General features: G+C 42.0%; 1 protein-coding gene across 3 annotated transcripts in view; it reads right to left on the minus strand.

Moving 5' to 3' along the window:
- Positions 1-4,739: 4,739 nt before the first annotated feature.
- The window catches only part of ACOT9 (acyl-CoA thioesterase 9), a 33,816-nt gene continuing 14,343 nt past the window's right edge, over positions 4,740-24,212 (minus strand). Inside the window, exons 6-15 of one of the 3 annotated variants that reach the window (XM_032618736.1) lie at positions 23,827-23,910; positions 23,352-23,455; positions 18,542-18,615; positions 13,108-13,175; positions 12,308-12,419; positions 12,055-12,145; positions 11,792-11,877; positions 11,292-11,379; positions 10,992-11,142; positions 4,740-10,568 (exon numbers count right to left, since the gene is read on the minus strand). In XM_032618736.1, coding sequence (XP_032474627.1) covers positions 10,480-10,568; positions 10,992-11,142; positions 11,292-11,379; positions 11,792-11,877; positions 12,055-12,145; positions 12,308-12,419; positions 13,108-13,175; positions 18,542-18,615; positions 23,352-23,455; positions 23,827-23,910 — 947 coding nt within the window. In that variant the 3' untranslated portion in view covers positions 4,740-10,479. The remainder of the gene's footprint in view (positions 10,569-10,991; positions 11,143-11,291; positions 11,380-11,791; positions 11,878-12,054; positions 12,146-12,307; positions 12,420-13,107; positions 13,176-18,541; positions 18,616-23,351; positions 23,456-23,826; positions 23,911-24,212) is intronic. The other 2 variants (XM_032618737.1, XM_032618735.1) reach the window with 2 other exon arrangements.

A 24,212-nucleotide genomic window follows, 5' to 3' on the forward strand; every position in this document is an offset into this window, starting at 1 on the left:
CTTTGGAGCTTTTCTAGCCTCATGTTCATTTTAGGTATGTTTACAAGGAAGACAGCTATTTTTGGATCCATTCAAAAAAGCCAGTCATTAATGTTTTCATTCAACTTTCAGGAACTATTGATCACCTACTCTAAACACCTGGCATATATCAGTGACCGAAGACAAATTTCTGCCCTCAAAGAGCTTAGTATTTGATTACAAGCAGGTCCTAATAGTATAATTTCCAGGTACCTACAAATAAGTGACAATACATCCTGACTCACCACTTTTCATATTAACTGGGTAATGTTAATAGCCGATAAACGCACTCCTCAGTGCCTTTTATCCCTTCAAACAGCTGATTTCTGAAAGTCCACAGGCCCAAAAGTATACCCTAAAGATGATCTCATGTGGCCATTTACAGAAGGCTAGAAAGTGTTCCAAAAGCACAGTCCCCTGCTCTGCTGGAGAGGATGGGCCCAGGCCTGACCAGGATGAGCTACAAGAGACAACTCCCAAACATGCTGACCTACCGTAATCTACAGCAGTGGTTCTCAACTGGGCACAATTTTCCCAAGGGACATAGTAATGTCTGGAGATGTTTTTGGTTGTCAACTATGGGAATGCTACTGGCATCTAGTGGGTACATGTCAAGGATGCTGCTAGACATCCTACAATGCACAGAACATACAACACGATTATCTGGTCCAAGTTGTCAATAGTAGTGAGGTTGAGAAACCCTCCTCTAGGGACAGTTGCCAACAGATTATGGAAAGGAGACCAGTATAGCTTAGTAGCTACCTGTGCAAGAGGAGGACAGACCATGACGTGACAGTAGCTCATCCAAAATAATAGGTCAAGAGGTGGCCCGAAGTCTCTATGAAACACACTAGGCAATGTCTTTTCAGTGCACTTACATATATACGAATAACATCTGTGATCCCCTGCTTCTCCCTCAAATTTCTGACCTTCTGTTGAATATTTCCCAATTAAGCCTAGCCAGTGTTCTGACCTTTACAATGATCAGAGTGGACTGCTCTTTCGGGGATTTCTTAGTCCCCAGAATCTCATGCAAGGAATCATTCCCCACCCCCATCATTTCTTCTATATCCAAGGGCACATCTAATCCTACACCCTAAACTTTCTATGTCAGTAGACTTCCAGGTTTTATATTTTGTTCTTAAATACATTAACCACTATTTTATTAATGATATTTTTATACCCTAACCCCCCCCATATGATACCATGGAATGCATCCTTGTATTTTGTTACCCATGAATTCTGATGTTATGTCACTGAAATATCTTTGAGTAGAATTCTTAACATATGAATGTGAAGAAATGTATATTTCAGGTAAATATGTCCATAAAGGTCTCCATGCCAGTGTGTGGGGGGGGGTGTGTATAAATATTAATGTTTGTGTATACATGCATATACATACACATACACATATACCTACACACGTCTATAAAATCATTAAATTTTTTACTTAGCTTTTAAAAGGAAATAAAATATCATAGCTACTGTGTATTTAGTCTCAGACAGCAAAGCAACTTTTAGCAATTCCATTATTAACGTAATAACACAATTTGGGCATAATGCTGTACACAAGTAAAATCCTAAAAAAAAATTTTTAAAGATCCACCTTCCTGAGCCTTAAGCTTAAATTTTTTAAATTAACAAAAAAGTCAAACACCCAAATTCACCTGAATCATACACAATCCGTTCCCTCAAGAAGCCCACAGTTTCCCAAAATCAGCATGTAAAAAGAGCAATACGGTGAATAAATGCTAAAAATGCTGACACCTGTGTTGGCTCCAAGGCCAGCATGAGCAACAACAAGGAAATATAGGGATGATGGAATGTGTCACAGGAGGGGAGGAATAAGCCCATTTGCTATTCGTCCACTGAAGGCTGTTATCTCCTGCCAGTGTACTGTCCTTATACAAAAAGGCAGTGCTTGGGGCTTCCCTGGTGGCACAGTGGTTAAGAATCCGCCTGCCAATGCAGGGGACATGGGTTCGAGCCCTGGTCAGGGAAGATCCCACATGCTGTGGAGCAACTAAGCCTATGCGCCACAACTACTGAGCCTGTGCTCTAGAGCCCGTGAGCCACAACTACTGAGCCCACGTGCCACAACTACTGAGCCCGTGCTCCACAACAAGAGAAGCCACTGCAGTGAGAAGCCCGTGCACGGCAACAAAAAGTAGCCCCCCCTGCTCTCCGCAACTAGAGAAAGCCCGCATACAGCAATGAAGACCCAATGCAGCCAAAACTAAAATAAATTTAAAATAAAAATAAAAAGGTAGTGCTTGTGACCCAGCCTCGAGACAAAGCGTTGACTGGTCTTCCTCTCTCATGATCATCTACTGGGAGATGGCACATACTACAGAGTTGATTGGCTAGATTCAGGGGTCCAGTGTGCGGCCAAGGATAGTAGGTAAGAATTGAATCTGCAGGCCTGGGTTTGTTAACTTCAAGTTCTGGCCATTTGTGCAGCTCAGCCAGGACATCAGAAAAAGGATTTGCAAGTTTTCTATCAAAGGGAGTTATGTTGCACTGTAACCCAAAGCCCATGAGATGGCTCCCAGCACACCGAAATCCCCTTGTCCTGAGGCACCCTGTCAGGATAAACTAAAAGAGCATCAACTAACTCAAACGATTTTTGTTTTTAAACCAATCTAATTTACAGAAAAAAATGGAAAAAAAACTTTTAAATTCAGACCAATCAAAACTAAGTACAACTCAAAGAAGCATGTTAATGTGTACTGAGAGGACCCCTTCCATTAATGACCATGACCCATTTAGATGTGTATTTTACACGGTGACCTAGCACACCCATACATGTGCATGTGCACCATGCATAACAAGTTACACAATACTATGGGTGATGCAGTCTTTTATTTTTGTCATGTTGGCCACAACCCACTAAATTTCATGACCTACTAATGGGTCACTTTTTTTTTAACAAATACATACATATAAAATATAAATTTAAATTTATATATGTGTGTGTGTGTATAAATAAAATCAGGATACAGTAAATGCCTGGCATATCAATACCCTGTCACGTAATTTTCCTTCCATTATGGTACAGTTCATTTGTTTTAGCCATACTATTCCCTCTATTAAAGGTACACAATTTCTGTGACAAAAAAACCAAAAATATCCTACCCTTTCTTTTGTTACTACAACCCCTCCTCTGAGGTATTACTTTTATCGATGCCTCTGGCTTACTGAATGGTTTTGAGAAGGTCCTGTTTCATTCTGAAGATCCTTTTTTTTCTTAGCATACACATCTTAACTGGAACTTGATTTTTTAAATTACGTGCAATATAGTCATTAAAATGTTTCTCTAACCAAACAGCAAATCAAGTGAAGGGAAGTAGGTCGAAATCAGGAAACTCTGGAATGAGAAAGCTGCCTCTCCTTTTATGGAAAAGGAAACAGAACCCAAAGAGATGAATCCTCTACCCTATGCCCTGAACTAGCTGGCTGCAGACACAGTTGAGACCTCAGAGGTGCCTAAGAGCCAGCATTCGAGCCAGCAGCACTCCTCCCACGTCACACTGCCTGCCCGAAACCCACCTGCTGGACCAAAGGACCCCAAATCCACCTCAGATTGATCCCCTTACATCAAAATAATCCCACGATACAACAGTTTTACTAGAAGCAACGTGACTGGTCAGGGGTCCTTAAATCCGTTTTTTGGGGGGTTTTTTTGTTTGTTTTTTTGCGGTACGCGGGCCTCTCACTGTTGTGGCCTCTCCCGTTGTGGAGCACAGGCTCCGGACGCGCAGGCTCAGCGGCCACGGCTCACGGGCCCAGCCGCTCCGTGGCATGTGGGATCTTCCCGGGCCAGGGCACGAACCCGTGTCCCCTGCATCAGCAGGCGGACTCTCAACCACTGTGCTACCAGGGAAGCCCTTAAATCCGTTTTTGAACTTGCCGAATCCCTATTTTTAATTCCTCTTTCTTGTTATCTATTTTAAAGTAGTTCATTATTTGTTGCCCAGGGAGGGACAGAAAACATTCACAAGTCAATTTAGAGAGTCAATCACAACTGCAGCAAAAGTTTTTCTCTAAGAGCAAATTAAAACAAATGCCCAAAATATTTCAGCCATCCTTGTCTCTTATGGTTGAGACCAGATTGTATTCTCATGTATGTGTCTGTGTATGTGTGTGCGTGTGTGTGTGTGTGTGTGTTTATCTCACAAGTTAACCCTTTATCACACTAGTTGAGAGAATATATATGAAATGTGGCAAAGGGCCAAGATTCTAGACCTGGTCTAGGCCTACCCCACCTAACCTCACCTATATACAGTTACAAGGTGGGCTGTGGGAAGTTACTTTCCCTCTCTAAGTCTCACTTTCCTCGTCTGAAAAAGTGGGTAATAATGGTATTGACCTCAAAGGCTGATTCTAAGGATTAAATTAGAAAATACATTTTGATGTCATTAGCAGCACAGTGCTAAGAATCCAATATGTGTTAGCCATATATAAAATGTCTTATTTTATGATGATTACATACTGTGACTGATTTTTTCCTGCACTGCACTAACATACAAGTTGCCACGGGGTTCTATATTACCAAATAAAGAATCCGTAATTACTTCCAAATGTTTTCATGTTAAAGCATAAAGCACTGAATTTGAGCTTGAGGCTCTTATACAGAAACAGAATAACACAAACTTATATTCTCCGTATCAAAATGGAGGCAAATATCTTATGAACTAACCTTCACCATCTTCCTGATGTACTTCCTTTCGCCTCCCTCTTCTAATCTATAAAGGAGCATAATGCTAAAAAATTACTATTCAGAATTTGTTGTAAAGTTAAACGCATTGTTACAAGTTAACGTTTTATAAAACATCAGCAGTGACAGCAAGAAATTATGCTCCTGTTGAAAAGCAAGACTGCCAACCCTTGGAAAGCAGGAAAGTCAGTGAGATCTAAAATGCTGCCCTAAATTTGTTTTTAAGAAACATAATACTAATACTTGATTCTTCATAGCAAAAGAGGGCATAACGATTTACCCCTTAGACAATAGAATACAGAGTATAATCCCGGCTCTGTAAAAGTTATTAAAACTCCTAGTGTGTTCCATTTATTCATAGGTATTAACAACAACAACAAAGTCCATTATCAAATAAGTTTCACAAAAGCTGACATAAAAACTTAAACAGGTGTTCTAATGGCCCTACTTTTCAGTCCTTTGTAAGCTAATACGCATTATAAAATACCAGAGGAGAGGTATCCGATGCAGTATCTCCTAATGTTACTTGTCAATAAAATGTTTAAGACATTTTATAAAATCATATATTGTATTAAGCTGTTTATAATATAAACATATAAAATGTTTATGAAAGAGCATCTCACCAGTGACCAAGGACTTCACCCAGGAAAGAGAGTTGGATGCTTGGAATTACTCAGCCCCTTGCCATCCAGCCCTAGATACCACCGCTTTTTGAAACTGTTTTTTCTTACCAGCGGCCTTTCAATCATCCAACCAGTCGCCTCTCCCCAGTGATCATCTTTGTGAACTTCCATGACACCACTGATCACTCTGCACAAAAATGGCTTTGAGAAGCAGGAGGATAACGTGGTTAGGAGCTGGGAATCCGGCTGTTTGCTCATGGAGCCCCCGCGCCACCATTTAAGAAGTCCAACTAGCCTCTTAAGAGAGGCCTGGCTGGCCCCCATCCGTTCCAGCCTCCCCAGCTGATGTGCCAGATGGTCTAGCCCCTGACGAGCTCCCAGGTGAGCACAGTTGCCTGAGTGACCCCAGCCAATGCCACACAGAGCAGAAGAACCTCCCAGATGAGCCCAGCCACCCCACAGAATCAAATGTGTCTTTTGAAAGATGAAAGGCCTTTTTCTCTGCCCAAGTTCATTGAAAAGAAAAATAAAATGTTGAACTCCCTGGGGTGGGGGTGGAGGGCAAACTTCAGTTTTTCAGGACTCAAGCTACTGGCTCTATTCACAGAGAGGAGAAAGAGCAGACGGTATAGAGAATGCCAGTAGCAAAGGGAACACGTAGACATGCAGAATACTCGGGCTACCACGAGAAGTGGAGCCACAGCACCACATGGGCACACGGAACACAGTGCAGAGCATACTAGCGTGAAGTGAACTCTTCTAAAGAAACCAAAAATAAAGACACCATCCTCGAAGACTGCCCAATGAAGAACTACCTAAGCAAAAACTAAGAACTTGGTAATAAATGCCTGATGTAAAATGGGGTATCTCAGCATGGACTATTCAATACAAAACTATGTCCAACCCACATTAGGAAGTTCTGTGCTAGACAAGTAGCAGTGCCGGTACTGGTTAAAAGCCTACTACTCCTTAAAGAAGAGGAACAAAACACTAAACATCGACAACCTACTGTATATCCCTTGGACTTTCCTTCGTCTCATCTTCTTAAAGTCCTGTATTAAAAATAAAAATCTCTAGCTCTTACAAAAACTTTTACTGGTAGAAAACGTACTTTGATTTAAAAATCTGATATTCAAAATTAATTGAACAAGTAATTTAACTAAAAAGACAATAAGCAATTTTTTAAGAGTTCAGTCTCAATAGAATTCAAAGAAAGGCAATTAATGAATGTCATTTTTCACCTACTGAAATGGCAAAGATGTTTTGAAAAGTAAAGGATAAGGGCTTCCTTGGTGGTGCAGTGGTTAAGAATCCGCCTGCCAATGCAGGTGACACAGGTCCAAGCCCTGGTCCAGGAAGATCCCACATGACGCAGAGCAACCAAGCCCGTGCGCCACAACTACTGAGCCTGCGCTCTAGAGCCCACGAGCCACAACTACCGAGCCCGCGTGCCAAAACTACTGAGGCCCACGTGCCTAGAGCCCGGCTGTGCTCTGCAACAAGAGAAGCCACTGCGATGAGAAGCCCGCGCAGTGCAACGAAGATTAGCCCCCGCTCACCGCAACCAGAAAAAGCCTGCGCACAGCAACAAACACCCAACACAGCCAAAAATAAATAAAATAAATTTTTTTAAAAAAGTAAAGGATAAAATTCAGCCAAGTTCAGGGAAATTGCTAATGAGTTAAGTGCATGTGTACAACTGCTCTGGAGGGATACGTGAACTATTCAAAGCCTTGAATGTGTGCATACGATTTTGACCTACAGATCACTTATCAACAATTTTCCAAAGGAAATAGTTTAATGATTAAATATTTTAGTTTTAGGATATTTACTGCAACATTTCTTACAACAGCGAGAAAAGTTCTTGCAAAAGCTTCCGTGTACAGCACTAAGTGGTTAAATGCATAACGTACAATCTATACACCAGCATGCAGTAGGTCTCTTAACTGAACTCCGCTTAACACGTTCACACAACTCCCCAGGGCCGTCCCTTCCTGCGAGGCAGCTCAGGGACCTCACCGGGTTACAGGCAGATCTGCAAAATGCTGTACTGAAGGGCCAGGTGAAGCTTAGGATGGTAGTAAGTACAGCGACGGGGGCGAGGACTGATGCTAGCAAGCTTACGGTGCAGCACACGCTGGGTGCCATGAGTCCAACTGCACGCCTCCAGAGTAGTTGTTTGTTCCCGTAACTATTTATGCCAGAAGTGCTCATTCACATTAACTGTGATTTCAAAAAACATTAAATTAATACAAATGTTTTTAAAAGCACTCCAGCCGATTCTGACGCAGAGCCAAGTTTGTGACCGCTCTGTGTTTAGAACCCACACTCAAGACTGTCTCTTTCCTGGGAGGCCCTTTTCAGAGCTGAATTCTTTCCCTCTGTGCAGCCTGGTTTCTCTTTCTTCTGAACTTGATCAACTTCCCATCCCATCAAAGGAGAAACTGGGTCTTGGCTGCAGACTCGTCGGAATACGTCCCTTTGGGTTCCTAGGTGGCACTGTGACATTGGGTACGGCCTCCCTTACTATCAGTACATTCCCAGCTTTACTGTTTACTTCGGAACCAGGTAGTGTGAACCCCAGCACCACCATCTACTAGCTGGGGGAGTCTGAGCAAATTATCAACCTCTCTATGCTTCAGATTCCTGAGTGGCCAAACCCTACAAGCGGGTTACAGAACCTACCTCATAGTGTCGGTGGAAGAAGTAAACACGTCAAGTGCTTAAGAGAGTGCCTATCTAGCAAGTGGCAAGTGCTCTGTGAGCAAAAGCATCTGTAATTATTATTACTGTTCATGTTTTTTAATCAGATATATGCTGCCCAGCCCCTAGCAGAGTGTGCTGAACAGCTGTCAGGTGAATGGAGGAATGAACACTTGGTCCTGTGTCTCCTGTGTTCACCATCTGTGAACACCTCCTCTTGGCATGGTTCCTTTTTTTTTTTTGATACATCTTTATTGGAGTATAATTGCTTCACAGTGCTGTTACTCTCTGTTGTACAGCAAAGTGAATCAGCCACATGCATACATATATCCCCATATCCCCTCCCTCTTGAGCCTCCCTCTCACCCTCCCTATCCCACCCCTCTAGATGGTCACAAAGCACCAAGCTGGTCTCCCTGTGCTATGCGGCTGCTTCCCACTAGCTAGCTATTTAGTGTATATGTGTCAATGCTACTCTCACTACACCCCAGCTTCCCCTTCCCCCCACCCGCCAGTGTCCTCAAGTCCATTCTCTATAAAGCATCTTTATTCCTGTCCTGCCACTAGGTTCATCAGTACCATTTTTGTTTTTAGATTCCATATATATGCGTTAACATATGGTATTTGTTTTTCTCTTTCTTACTTCACTCTGTATGACAATCTCTAGGTCCATCCACCTCACTACAAATAACTCAATTTTGTTTCTTTTTATGGCTGAGTAATATTCTATTGTATATATGTGCCACATCTTCTTTATCCATTCATCTGATGATGGACACTTAGGTTGCTTCCATGTCCTGGCTATTGTAAATAGAGCTGCAATGAACATTTTGGCACCTGACTCTTTTTGAATTATGGTTTTCTCAGGGTATATGCCCAGTAGTGGGATTGCTTGGGTCGTATGGTAGTTCTATTTTTAGTTTTTTAAGGAACCTCCATACTGTTCTCCATAGTGACTGTATCAATTTACATTCCCACCAACAGTGCAGGAGGGTTCCCTTTTCACCACACTCTCTCCAGCATTTACTGTTTCTAGATTTTTTGATGATGGGCATTCTGACCAGTGTGAGGTGATACCTCATTGTAGTTCTGATTTGCATTTCTTAATAATTAGCGATGTGGAGCATCTTTTCATGTGCCGCTTCGCCATCTGTATGTCTTCTTTGCTGAAATGTCTATTTAGGTCTTCCACCCATTTTTACATTGCGTTGTTTTTTTGATATTGAGCTCCACGAGCTGTTTGTATATTTTGGAGATTAATCCTTTGTCCATTGTTTCATTTGCAAATATTTTCTCCCATTCTGAGGGTTGTCTTTTCGTCTTGTTTATGGTTTCCTTTGCTGTGCAAAAGCTTTTAAGTTTCATTAGGTCCCATTTGTTTATTTTTGTTTTTATTTTCATTACTCTAGGAGGTGGGTCAAAAAAGAACTTGCTGTTGTTTATGTCAGAGTGTTTTTCCTATGTTTTCCTCTAAGAGTTTTATAGTGTCTGCTCTTACATTTAGGTCTTTAATCCATTTGGAGTTTTTGTGTATGGTGGTGTTAGGGAGTGTTCTAATTTCATTCTTTTACATGTAGCTGTCCAGTTTTCCCAGCACCACTTATTGAAGAGGCTGTCTTTTCTCCATTGTATATTCTTGCCTCCTTTGTCATAAATTAGGTGACCATATGTGCATGGGTTTATCTCTGGGCTTTCTATCCTGTTCCATTGATCTACATTTCTGTTTTTGTGCCAGTACCATACCATCTTGATCACTGTAGCTTTGTAGTATAGTTTGAAGTCGGGGAGCCTGATTCCTCCAGCTCCATTTTTCTTTCTCAAGATTGCTTTGGCTATTTGGGGTCTTCTGTGTTTCCTTGGTATGTTTCAGATCTAAAGCTTCCCACAAATCCTTACAAATGCTGTGTCTTTTGTTGAATCCCTTTACTACAACTTTTCATCTACCCTCTGCTAACAACAAAAGCTGGGAAATAGAAGGAGGCAAAAATACAAAGGAATCACATAGGGTTGATGGGATTTAAATAATACAGGGGAATTGCAGTAAAGGTCAGGTTTAAAGAATGCCCTCCAAATGCCCTGGCAGGAAACCAATGTAGATCGATAGTTGCAATATGTGTAAGAAAAGAATGTGTCCAGTCACATAAAAAGGCATTCAGCCCTCATTTCCTGAGTAGACAGGAGGAAACGTGGTAGGTTCACAATTTAAATTGTCTTGAAAGTATTTATTATTCAATAATTCTTTCCCCCTCTGCCCCACCCAGCCATTCTCTCATTCTACTTTTCTGATCAACCTAAAAGCTGAATACATCCTTCTTCTCTATGGAGCATGAGAATAAACACTAAGAGCAATATACTTGCTCAGGCCTTCATCAGGCACCGTGTCACTGTGGGGCACTGGCCTTCAACAAACGCAGTCTTCCTAGGGCTCGATGAGGTGGTCCTTTTTCAAGGTCACTGGTGCACTCATGGAGCTGAAATGCCTCTGCCCATCTAAATACAACATGGACTCTGGAATATAAGAGAGAGAGCTCTGGAGACACGTGCAGCACCTAAGAAAATCACTATACGAACACAAAACTACTTGGGAACACTGGGACAACAATGAAAATTCAAAACCGGCACCAGGCATGTGCTGCTGGGCCAGAGAGTGCCTCGACTCTGGCCCTTTGGCTGGACTGGTCCTGACCACCAGTGGCTGCCTGCAGCTGACACTGGCCCTTCAGACAACAGCCAGGCAGGCAGACCAGCAATGGCCACCTGAACGCCATGAGGCATCCTGACCTTCAGGGCTGCAGAAACTCAAAAGCACAATCCCCTAAAGACATGCTCTAGGGCTGATGGGCATCAGAGTACTTCCTACAACAATTTAAAAGGAGAGAAATGTCTTTAAAAGTTCCCCTCGTTAGGGACAAGCAGTCATTTGCCACTTACCTCCATATGTTCTGGGGAAAACCAAGGGCACTTCTTTTTCCGACATGAACGTGAAATGAAAGACATTGGTGGTCATATGCTCTTTATCCTGTAGAGAGGCCACCTCACTGTGTACTCTGACTTGAATGTAATTTCCCTGAGTAAAGCAAACCTAAGCGATTATGGACACGATAGTTAGTTAATTGCATTAGGAAGGGGGAAGAAAGCAGTCATAAGAGAAACGGTGGCTTTAGAATATAAAAACCTCTCTTCTAGGCCCAAATAATAAAAATTGTATTTCATCTCTCATCACACACCTACCTGCGAAGAAAGAAACAGCAATGATCCAACCTCAACAGGTTTCTGAAACATGATATCATCCACGGTGACTATAAATGGTCGAGAACCACTGTTGGGAAAACACAGTACTTGGGGTCAACTGCAAAATTCAGATGATCTCTAGTTTTTTCCTGACAATCAGCTGAAGCAAACTTTAAATGGTCAAAGAATAAACCTAGAGAAGGAGGGAATAACCATACCAGATGGTAAGAGATGACACTGTGACCAGATCAGTATCTAAATCATCTTTTCCCTTCTGCGTGTCATCACCCCTTTTTCTCAGCAGGCATTTAATGTACTAAGTGACAACATCAGAGCGAGAGCCTTCTAAAATGAAGGTCAAACCCACCTGGTACAAGTGTAGCATTTATTTAAAAACACAATATATTCCCAAACACATCCAGACGGGTCCAAAATGTTTCACTGAGTGAGGCAGTATAAACGGCTTCTCAGGAGTTAAGACTACCTGAAATCCAACTCACCCGAAGTTACAAGCAGTAGCCCATCCAAGTTCATATGCTCTCCTCATAAGGAAACCACCAAAGATTCGATTGAAAATGTTCCGCTCCTACAGGACATAAAATAAATATTAATAAATACAAGCCCTGTGACGATCCGAATCTGTAGAACAAAGGAATTCACAATGCCATAGAACAGAGGTCAGTTTGAAGGCGTGTCAACTCTTAGATGAGTGTCCTGAGTCCAAGTTATCCTGTTTAGAAGATTTTTCACTAAATTCCAATACCTGAGGGTGGCAAATATCCAAGCTCTTCAGTTTTGAATTCTCCATCCACACTGCATTAGGAGGCAAAACTCGACTTCGAAAACTTACAGTCCTGTACAAATGGAGATCGAGTAAACCCTGTCAATGCCATGGTTTTGCTGCTGAAAAGTAAAATATTTGCAAACAATGCCCAATATGTTCAAGCAACTGTAGCTTGTGAGAAGGCCAAGGATTAGATGCTTTCCCAACCAGGAATCTCACCGTCCTAACTTACTTTGGATCCAGCGTGTTAAGAAACATCTCATGTATGGTTGTCCTCTCCTCAGCAGTGGGAGCCATTTTCAGTAATGACATGGAGCTGAAGGCGACCCTTGTCCCCTTGTTCACTGGAACAGGAGACAGTAAGGAGCTATGATCAGGAGGGCCACACTACAGCACTGGGTTGCCGACCGGGGCTGCCTCGGACCCCATAAACGCAGTATTTCCAGATTTCGAATAGCCCACTGGAAATTGCACATCTATGCCAGAGAAGGCTGCTGAGGCTACATAACACTTTCAGTGATTTTTTGCTTTCAGATGGAAATCATGTCTGCTCAGTGTGAGACCACTTATAATCACCTTGACCTACAGCCCCAACCAGCAGTTATCTCATTAAGATACATTTCCCATTTCATTAAATGTGAGAAAACAGATTACTTCACTTAATATTGTATCATCAATAAAAACCGTTCGGGGCTTCCCTGGTGGCGCACTGGTTGAGAGTCCGTCTGCCAATGCAGGGGACGTGGGTTTGTGACCCGGTCTGGGAAGATCCCACATGCCGTGGAGCATCTAGGCCCGTGAGCCATGCCTGCTGGGCCTGCGCATCCGGAGCCTGTGCTCCGCGGCGGGAGAGGCCACAGCAGTGAGAGACCCGCGTACCGCAAAAAAAAAAAAAAAAAAAACCGTTCAAAGTATGGACTCTGTGGATACTTTACTGGTATGAGGAGTCCATACATACTCTTAAATAATCTCCTCTGCAGTACAGTTAATGTGCTTTTTAAATTGTATCTTATTATGAACAAATTAATATACATTCTCCTTGTCTAAAGATCTCTTCTTCCTCTGGGCTTTCAAGGATGAGTGGATTTACAAATGCCGGCCTAAAGAGAAGAAAAGAAAAGAAAAATTTTAAGACATGCCATTATCTAATAAAAACTGAAGGTGTTCATTTTGGGTAACACTTACTGATTGCTTCACATAAGAACTCTGAACAATTAGGGGACTCTTCTGGTTACAGACTTATCTACACACTAGAAAGTTCACGTTGTAAAAGGATATGGCCACTTGCCAAAATGTTTCACCTGATTCTAATTATGAGGAAACAGTAAAATATAGGTTGTAGAACATTCTGTAAGACAACCGGCCTGGACTCTTCAAAAATGTCAATGCCTTCCCAAGGCAATCTACAAATTCAATTCAATCCCTATCAAACTACCAATGGCATTTTTCACAAAACTGAAACAAAAAGTTCTTAAACTTGTATGGAAACACAAAAGATCCCAAATAGCCAAAGCAATCTAGCAATTTGGCTAGAAAGAAAAACAGAGCTGGAGGAATCAGGCTCCCTGACTTCAGACTATACTACAAAACTAGTCATCAAAACAGCATGGTACTGGTACAAAAACAGAAATATAGATCAATGGAACAGGATAAAAGACCCAAAAATAAACCCATGCACTTATGGTCAATTAACCTATCACAAAGGAGGCAAAGAATATACATGGAGAAAAGACAGTCTCTTCAATAAGTGGTGCTGGGAAAACTGGACAGCTACATGTAAAAAAATGAAATTAGAACATTCTCTAACACCATACACAAAAATAAACTCAAAGTGGATTAAAGACCTAAACGTAAGACCAAATACTATAAAACTCCTAGAGGAAAACATAGGCAGGATACTCTTTGACATAAATCGCAGCAATATCTTTTTAGATCTGTCTCCTAGAGTAATGGAAATAAACACAAAAATAAACAAATGGGACCTAATTAAACTTAGAAGCTTTTGTACAGCAAGGGAAACCATAAACAAAATGAAAAGATAACCCTCAGAATGAGAGAAAATATTTGCAAATGGTGCAACTAACAAGGCATTAATCTCCAAAATATACAAACAGCTCATACAGCTCAATATCAAAAAAACAAACAACCCAATAAAAAATGGGCAGAAGATCTAAATAGACATTTCTCCAAAGAAGACATACAGATGGCCAAAAGGCACATGAAAAGATGCTCCACATCACTAATTATTAGAGAAATGCAAATCAAAACTACAATGAGATATCACCTCACACCAGTCAGAATGGCCATCATCAAAAAGTCTACAAATAATAAATGCTGGAGGGACTTCCCTAGTGGCCAGTGGGTAAGACTCCGAGCTCCCAATTCAGGGGGCCCAGGTTCGATCCCTGGTCGGGGAACTAGAGCCCACACGCATGCCGCAACTAAGAAGTCTGCATGCCACAACTAAAGATCACATATGCCGCAACTAAGACCTGGTGCAGCCAAGATAAGTAAATAATAAATAAATATTTTAAAATAATAATAATAATAAATACTGGAGAGGGTGTGGAGAAAAGGGAACCCTCCTATACTGTTGGTGGGAATGTAAATTGGTACAGCCACTATGTAAAACAGTACGGGAGTTCCTTAAAAAACTAAAAATAGAGCTACCATATTATCCAGCAATCCCACTACTCGGCATATATCTGGAGAAAACCATAATTTGAAAAGATACATGCACCCCAATGTTCACTGCAGCACTATTTACAATAACCAAGACATGGAAGCAACCTAAGAGTCCATTGACAGATGAATGGATAACGAAGATGTGGTATATATACAAAATGGAATATTATTCGGCCATAAAAAGAATGAAATAATGCCATTTGCGGCAACATAGATGCAACTAGAGATTATCATACTAAGTAAAGTAAGCCAGATAGAGAAGGACAAATATCATATGATATCGCTTATATGTGGAATCTAAAAAAAATGATACAAATGAACTTATTTACAAAACAGAAATAGACTCACAGACATAGAATACAAACTTCTGGTTACCACAGGGGAAACTGGGGGGGGATAAATTGGGAGTTTGGGATTAAAATATACACTCTGCTATATATAAAATAAATAACCAACGAGGACCTACTGTATAACACAAGGAACTATACTCGATATTTTGTAATAACCTATATGGGAAAAGAATCTGAAAAAGAATATAGATAGAGATAGAGATAGAGATATATAACTATCACTATGCTGTACACCTGAAACTAACACAACATTGTAAATCAACTATACTTCAATAAAAAATTGTAAGAAGTCAATGTCTTAAAAGACAGAAAGCAGCAGGGGGATTATTTTAAGGGGAATTATTTAAAGAAACATGATTACCGCATATAATATATTGTCCTTAATCAGACCCTGACTCGGGGGAAAAGAATATTTTAGGGACAATTGGCAATTCATATATGATATGAATCATATATTAGATAATATAATTGTATCACCGTTAAATTTCTTGGATATAATAAAGGCACTGAGGTTATGTAGGAGAATGGCCTTATTCTTAGGACATACATGCTGAATTAGGCTAAAGTAGTCTCAAACTTACTTTGAAACGATTCCAGGGGAAAAAGTATATATGTTTGTATTTATCGAGAAAGGACAAGAGTAAGGCAAATGTGGTAAAATGTTAATTCGAGAATTTAGGTGAAGGGCATATGGGTGCTCATTGCATTATTCTTTCTACATTTCTGTAGATGTGAAATTTTCCAAAATAAAACACTGAGAAAGGGATAGTACTTCACTGTGGTAGAATCCAAAGGTTGGATGAAAGAAAAACGGAAACAAAAGTACAGAAATGGGGGCTTCCCTGGTGGCACAGTGGTTGAGAGTCCGCCTGACGATGCAGGGGACACAGGTTCGTGCCCCGGTACAGGAAGATCCCACATGTCGCGGAGCAGCTGGGCCCGTGGGCCATGGCCGCTGAGCCTGCGCGTCCGGAGCCTGTGCTCCACAACGGGAGAGGCCACAACAGTGAGAGGCCCACGTACTGCAAAAAAAACAAAAAACAACACAAAAGTACAGAAATGGCAGCTTGGAAAATTAGAATGCACCAGCTGGGAGAGAAGCTTTAAGTAACGCCCTCAGTGCTGGAAAAGGAGCCCCAGGGTAGCCCCTAGGAGCGGCAGGTCAGCTGGAGCTGGTGAGAGGAGCTAGAGAAGATGGGTGGATTCTTTGCTCAGATCAGAGTCACCAAGGGGTTTTTTGATCTTAAGTCGGGTTTCCAAGTCAGCTTTCCATGCAGCAGAAGAGATTTCTCATTGCAGACTCCTAACTCAAGTTTCTAAAACAAATTAGACTTCCCATAGGCCTCTAGACTCCGTCTGTACAAACAGCAATCCTGAAACGTTCCCCCCCACCCCACTCCCACACACATAATTAAACAGTTTTTCCCAGTCTGAATGCCTTGTGTAACTGGCATTAGGGAACCAGGAATCCAGTATAAGAGAAAAATGATAAAGTGTTAAAGTCTGTACAGTTAAACTGGACTTGGAAATGACAGTACAAATTTATGAGGTTTTTTGTTTGCTTTTTAACATACATCCAAGCCCTGTCTACTGAAAAGGCCTAGAAACATGACAAACTAGTTAACAACGTATAGTTCTAGTACCCAGATTTTGGTGTCTAAATACCAGTTTCCCACTAAAAGGAACCTGAGGACTCCTTGGAAAACTGGCTGATTCCAGCCCTGGGGCAGGAAATGTACAGAATGAGTCCAAGACATCTCATTGTACCAGAGAGCAGGAAGTTATCAAAGACTAACTAGGAAATGTCAAAATAGCTTATCACAGCAGCCAGCTTAAAGGAGTTCCCACTGACCAAAGATGTTCACTCTGAGAAACAGGAAGAACAATGGCTGCAATGTATTAAAACATATTTACTATATTAAAATCCACGAACACACAATGATACTTTTTTAAAAAGCAAAATAGCAGAAAAACTATGTCATCACTAGCTAGTAAATGTGTAAATAAAAGCAAGAATGAAACACTGATCCTAACTTTCCTTTACAAACCAAATTGCCCTAGTTGATAAGGGAAAGCTCTTCTTTACAGATCTCCAGCTAATAAATATAGAAAGAAATGACAGAATTTGAGAATCATTTTACATCCCCTAATGAAAATAATAAAAGCAATGATCAGCAAAGGACATTAAAAGCACTGGAAGGGGCTTCCCTGGTGGCGCAGTGGTTGAGAGTCCGCCTGCCAATGCAGGGGACACGGGTTCGTGCCCCGGTCCGCAAAGATCCCACATGCCGCGGAGCGGCTGGGCCCGTGAGCCATGGCCGCTGAGCCTGCACGTCTGGACCTGTGCTCCGCAACGGGAGAGGCCACGACAGTGAGAGGCCCCGCCTACCGCAAAAAAAAAAAAAAAGCACTGGAGGAAGACTGACAGGAAACTAGCTATTCATAAGACTGGATACATTGGATACACCTTGTACTGTACTACACCTGTAGATTATTGCTGATCACAAGAGGATAAACTGAACTACACAAGGCAAAAATTAAAGTGTGTCGCTACTTGAACCCACACACTAATCTCAGCATTACTATGAGTGGGACAATCTATACCTCCTGACATGATACAATATGAGATACAGAGACATCATCACCTAGGAAGCGCTCTCACCAAATACGCTGAACTCAAATCTAATCAAGGTTTAGACCTAACTTCAATTTACAGAAATTGTAACTACCATTTACAGAAATAAAAAAAAAATACCACGAGGAAGCAATGAGACAAATCCAGAAAGTGGGACACTGTAAAGAACAGTCAATCTGGGCTTTCAACCAGTTGATGATATGAAAGGATAAGGGGACAGTGGGGACACACAACCATTCCAGATTAAAACAGACTGATGAGACTGCACAACTCTTTGAATATACTAAAAGCCATTAAATTGTACACTTCCAATGGGTGAACTGTATGGTATGTGAATTATATCTCAATAAAGCTGTTAACAAAAAAAAAACAGACTTAAGAGATATACAAATCAAATGTAACATGTGGACCTTGTTTGGATCCTGATTTGAATAAGTCGTTGAAGATACGTGGGGAAAAGTGAATATGAACTATTAGAATATATTAAGGACTTACTATTATTTTTGTTAGGTGTGCGAATGGTAATGTAGTTATTTAAGGAAATAGGCTCATTTTTAAAGCAGTGCCCTACACTGAAGTATTTAGAGGTGAAATGTCATTATGTCTGGGATTTGCTTTAAAATATTATAAAGAAAATAATATACTTTAAAAAAAACATAAGAAGCAAATATGGCAAAATTTTAAAACTCTTAAGTCTAGGTGATGGTATCCTAGAAATTTATTAAAGTCTTCTCTTCAATTTTACGTATCTTTGATATTTTTCAAAATAAAGAATTAGGAAAAAAACTGCAATTACCCTTTGTTTTCAGAATCACGAGCCACCATTACAAATGTCGCATCCAAAACAGGGGAAAATTCATTGTCGTGTAACTAGAGAACAAAGGAAAGAAAATGCAGATGTAAAAAATGCATTTACTGGGAAGACCTACTACAATCCTAACTGATATCACAGCCTTTGGGAAAGGCTGAAATTAGCAAAAGAGGACGAGTGCTTTCACTAACCACCATCTGCTGAGATGCCAGGCACACAACTGGGCTCTAGGGGGGAAAAGGCAGCAAGAGTAAAGAGTCTGTGGTCTAGCGGAGGAGAGAGATACCCAAAAACCCAAACAGTGCACAGTGTGAGAAGTGCTGGGATGGGCACAAACTATGGGCCTTGGAGCTGTGAGTGACTGGGATCCAAGGGCAAGGGTCACGGGGGGACCTTGTGCATCACCATCATTTAAGTGTCCCGCATCTTGCAGAACGCTGGCTTTCTCCAGGCCTACCTGTCCTCCCAAAGGCACACACAGCCAGGCGGACCTCCCATCGCTCTCCCAGACATTTGTATTTTCAGGGAACTTGAGTGTGCCAACTACCAGGATGTGTTTGTTTCCTTAGCCTGGCACGGGGGCTTCCAAGAAAGGGTAAGATCAATGAGAATTCTGTGGATTAAGCTAAATATTTACAATGCAGAGGCCATTGAGATTTTTAAGGTATTTTTTTTCCCCTAGAAGTCTGTACTTCCAGGAGAGTCATATCATCAAGTCATATCGTAACCTGAGGGTACAGGTGGTTCCATCCTCAACAAACCGACCACTAGTCCTCATCACCACTACCTGTTCAGGCCGTTATGAGCCTTCCCCTTCGACTTTCAGAAGAGTCTCACCAATCTTACTATGTCCCTGTCCTATTCAAACCTTGCAAGAGGTCTTCCTTTATCCCAGCATCTGGTCTACGCCTGCTGGCATTCTATGTAAAGCCTCCACCACGGAGCCCAGATTCCACTCTAGTTGTTCACCAAACACTCCCGGCATGCCTGCACTCCTTTCTCCAGCCACAGCTAACAACTTGGAGGTCCTGAAATGTCCCATTTTGTCACCTGACCGCCTCCCCTCCAGGCCTCTGCCAGATGCCTTCCTCAGGGCCGGATTCCTCAAGACACTCCTCCCCTCCCCGGCCCCAGCCCTACTCCCCAGGCAGAGTTCATCACTCCCTCCTTTGTTTGCCACCTAAGTGGAAACAAAGTCCTCTCCTGACAGCGGTTCTCAACATAAGTGAGGAAGATGTCATCCCCCGGAGGGCATCTGGAAATGTGCAGCGCTAGTGATGGCTGTCCCATGAGCTGGGGGACACTACTAGCGCAGCGAGGGGTAACCAAAGAGCTAAACAGCTCACAAGGCAGGGAACGGTCCTGCAGAGCAAAGAATTTTCCCACATACAATGCCAATACTGTCCCTGTTCAGAAATAGTGCGTAATAATTTACTGTATCATAATCATTTATTTATGTGTCTGTCTCCCTACTGCACCAAGAGCTCCTTGAGGACAACGACCATTTTTATTCTCATTTGTTTCCCAGCAATTGACACAAAGGCTGGCAGACAGCAGATACCGGATCAATGGCTGCCAACTGCCGACGAATGAACTGAGGCAGCTAACTACTGAGCACTACTAGAGTGTGAACTCCAAGAGAATGGAACGTCCTGTTTTGCTCACTGTTGTACCCCAAGCACAGACGGGGCACTCCATAAATCACTGCTAAGTCAACGTTAAATGAATGCCGTCAGGAAGTGGGTGAGGTGACTCACACCCGGATCCTGTTGTTGAGGCGCACATAGTCGAGTGGAAAAGAAAAGACGTTCATACACAGCTCTGCAAGGCAGAGGACAGCAGGTACCAGGAGAGAAAGTCAGAGGGACGAGGCGTGGGGAAGGAACAGGTACTATGAGCTGAAAAGATCAGGGAAGGTTTCGAGCATGAAGTGACCCAGAAGCACAGGTGGAATACGGATATGCAGAGACAGAGCCCAAGGAATCCCGGCAAAAGGAAAAGTGTGCGCGAGGACGCTCATCCGCTCACCTACTGTTTACGTTCCAGTGTATTACAATGAACACTAGTGCTGAGCATCGGGGATGCAAGGTGAACAACTCTCTACTCTTAGGATGCTCAAGGTCTCCAGCTGTGCGCTCCAATAAGGTGCGTGAACGGTAAGTTGGAGGGAGTATAGCTGCAAAGGTAGGTTGGTGCTAGTTTATGGAGCACCTTAGATCCTAACTAGTCAAAGCAATTTAGACTTTGATCCGCAGATAATGGTCACGGAAGGGTTTTGAGAAGGGAAGAGATGTGATTGAAGATCGGCTTTGCAAGACCTATCTGGAAGAGATGTGTAAAATTAACACAGAGAGAACAGACAAGAGGCAGGCAGAGTAATTAAAAGATAGCTAAAGTACTCACACAAGAGGCAGTGAGGGCTTGAATGAAACACAGAGGCCAAAGGGAAGGGAAAGAAAGGACTCTGGTGAGTAGCTGTGGGTGATGAATTCGCAAGACTTGGCAAAAGGCTGCACAGGAAAGGGAAAAAAAATTAAAGCTTTCACAAAGGTTTGGAGCTGGGAGAAATCGGAGGGTGGCAAAGGGGAAACGGGAGGAGGGTCAGGATCGGAAAGGAAGCCGATGCACTCAGTTTGGAACACACTGGACTTGAGGTAGCGAGAGCACACTCGGAAGAGAGATCTAACAGGAACCCCAAAAGGCAGGTCTGACGGTCAAGCGGGACCACCTCCATAGTAATGACGATAAAGTAATATAATGGCCAACATTTGATTAGTGGCTACTGTGATAACAAAACAGCATCTCAGAGAAGGCAAGAAATTTGCCCACAGTCACATGGCTAATAAGCAGCAGAGCTGGGATTTGAACTTACATTTCAGCCAAACCAGAGGCAGGGTACCTATTGCCAAGCTGCCTCTCTGGAATAAAGGATCACTCAAGCCGTGAGTTATTAATCAAAATGGCCAATGAGAAATGCAAATTTAAAACAGAAGTCTGTACTTCCCTGGCACTGATTTTCACTGGCTCTCTCCTCCCAATAATTCCTGTATCTCTTTTTCAACCTATTTGTCCAAGATTCCTTAGAAAGCAGGTCTTATGCCAGGAATTCACCGTGCATCAACCATGAAGATTAAAAAAGGGTGCGAACAAATCAGAGGAGCATCCCCAACAACTTTACGATATTTGCTTTAAAAGCAGTATTACCGTCAGTTACAGCAACATGGAAGTTAAAAAATTCAACTGTTTACATACAGCATCAAATAAAAAACTACTTACCTATTTTGACAAATAACTTTTAATTACTGCAGAGCAACCTTCAGACTTTTTCCAAAACGTGAAAGGCTTCATAATTTCACGTATCTGAATGACAGATCCACTGAATACCCTGACATAACTGAATAAGTCACTCTTAAGTAAGTTTTCACAATGAAATCTTCAACATACTCTGAATTATTTGATTTCTGTACTATTACCCTCTTTGAGGTACTTTTTCTTGACAAATTTCTTCATTTCTTTATAATAGCTATTCTGAGTTATGCTCATTAGAGAGGCTGTTCCTAACTGCTGTAGTAATCTCAGTGACTGTTATGGGTTGAACTGTGTCCCCCAACAAGATATGTTGACGTCCCAACCCTCAGTACCTGTGCACGTGACTTTATTTGGACATAGGGTTGCTGCAGATGTAATCAGGTAAGATGAGGTCACACCAGAGTAGGTGGGCCCTTAATCCAGTATCACTGATGTCCTTATAAGAAGAGAAGAGGACTCACCTGGTGGCACAGTGGTTAAGAATCTGCCTGCCAATGCAAGGGACAGTTTCGATTCCTGGTCCGGGAACATCCCACATGCTGCGAAGCAACTAAGCCCGTGTGCCACAACTACTGAGCCTGTGCTCTAGAGCCCACAAGCCACAGCTACTGAGCCCATGTGCTGCAACTACTGAGCCCACGCTCCATAACTACTGAAGCCCGTGCACTCTAGGGGCCCGCATGCCGCATCTACTGAGCCCACATGCTGCAACTACTGAAGCCCACACGCCTACAGCCCATGCTCTGCAACAAGAGAAGCCACCACAATGAGAAGCCCACACACTGCAGCAAAGAATAGCCCCCCGCTCGCCCCAACTAGAGAAAGCCCACATGCAGCAACAAAGACCCAACGCAGCCAATAAATAAATAAAAGAAGAGAAGAGAAGAGACACAGACACACAAGAGAAAAATGCTATGTGATGAAGAAGGAAGAGATTGAAGTGTTACAACTACAAGCCAAGGTATGCCAAAGGGCCAGCAAACCATTAGAAGCTAGGAAGAAAGCACGGAAGGCTTCTCCCCTACGGGTTTTAGATAGAGCATGGTCCTACTGAGACCTTGATTTTGGATTTCTAGCCTCTCAATTGTTAAGACAATTAATTTATGTTATTTTAAGCCACATGGTTTATGGTACTTTGCTACAGCAGCCCTAGGAAACTAACAGTCACCAATCCGATTCATGCTTAACAGAACTCAGACTGTAGGGAAATTCTCTGGGGCAAAACTAGAAACAAGTACCTTAACATGGAGCTGTATATGATTTCAAAGTAATAAACAGTAAGCATAAACACCAAATTACGTGTCAGTCTATGTCCAGGAGGAGGATATTAATAACACACCATCTGTATGACATGAACTTGAATTGTTTTTCTATAAATGGGTGAACTATATATCTGTCTATGGATAGACAGGTGAATAAGCTTTTCTTTCACTGAGACTAGCTGGTTGTATTGGAACAAGGGGGCAGTCTTCGGGCACAGACACACCTGGAACATATGCATCTTCACTTCCATGGACGTCTTCCCAACCCAACTAACATGGCCACTGAACTTGATGTCCTGTTCTGGGCTTAAGCTCTTCTTACACATATCTACAAAACAGAAAAATCAACCTGAGCCCAAACCATACTCCAAATGTTCTATACTGTAAATGGACAATTTCATTTGAAATTTTGGCAAATTTCACTATATTTCCTTTTTGTCTTCAAAACTAATTTTTCAAAAATAATTTTTGAAAAATTAGACAATGCAGAGAATATAAAAAATAAAACTGGAATCATGCAAAACTCTTCTACCCAAAGATAATTATAATAAATATCTTGGTATATTGCAATCTAGACATTTTCATATGCACATATATACATAAAAATTCCCCCATAAAAGGAAAACATTTCCTCTAATCTCAATAATATTTTATAATTACTAAAAATTCTAAGTATGTCTAGAAAATAATATCACTTACCAATCCTGTCCACCAGGGCTGTAACTATCGATAAAGGAGACATCTTAGCTGAATGAATTTTGTTGTGCATGTAGCAAATAAGAACTGTAGGAAAACAGAAGAGAACCAAATAAAGGAAAAGCAAAATTATTTTTTAACATTCGCAATTTACTCCCTGAAATCAGACGGGGACCTGCTGGGGAATGGACTTGGGGATATGGGGAGGGGGAAGGGTAGGCTGTGACAGGGCGGGAGGGTGGCATGGACATATATACACTACGAAGCATGGAATGGATAGCTAGTGGGAAGCAGCCGCATAGCACAGGGAGATCAGCTCGGTGCTTTGTGACCACCTAGAGGGCTGGGATAGGGAGGGTGGGAGGGAGGGAGACGCAAGAGGGAAGAGA

The sequence above is a fragment of the Phocoena sinus genome, chromosome X (genome assembly GCF_008692025.1).
Source record: "Phocoena sinus isolate mPhoSin1 chromosome X, mPhoSin1.pri, whole genome shotgun sequence".
NCBI lineage: Eukaryota > Metazoa > Chordata > Mammalia > Artiodactyla > Phocoenidae > Phocoena > Phocoena sinus.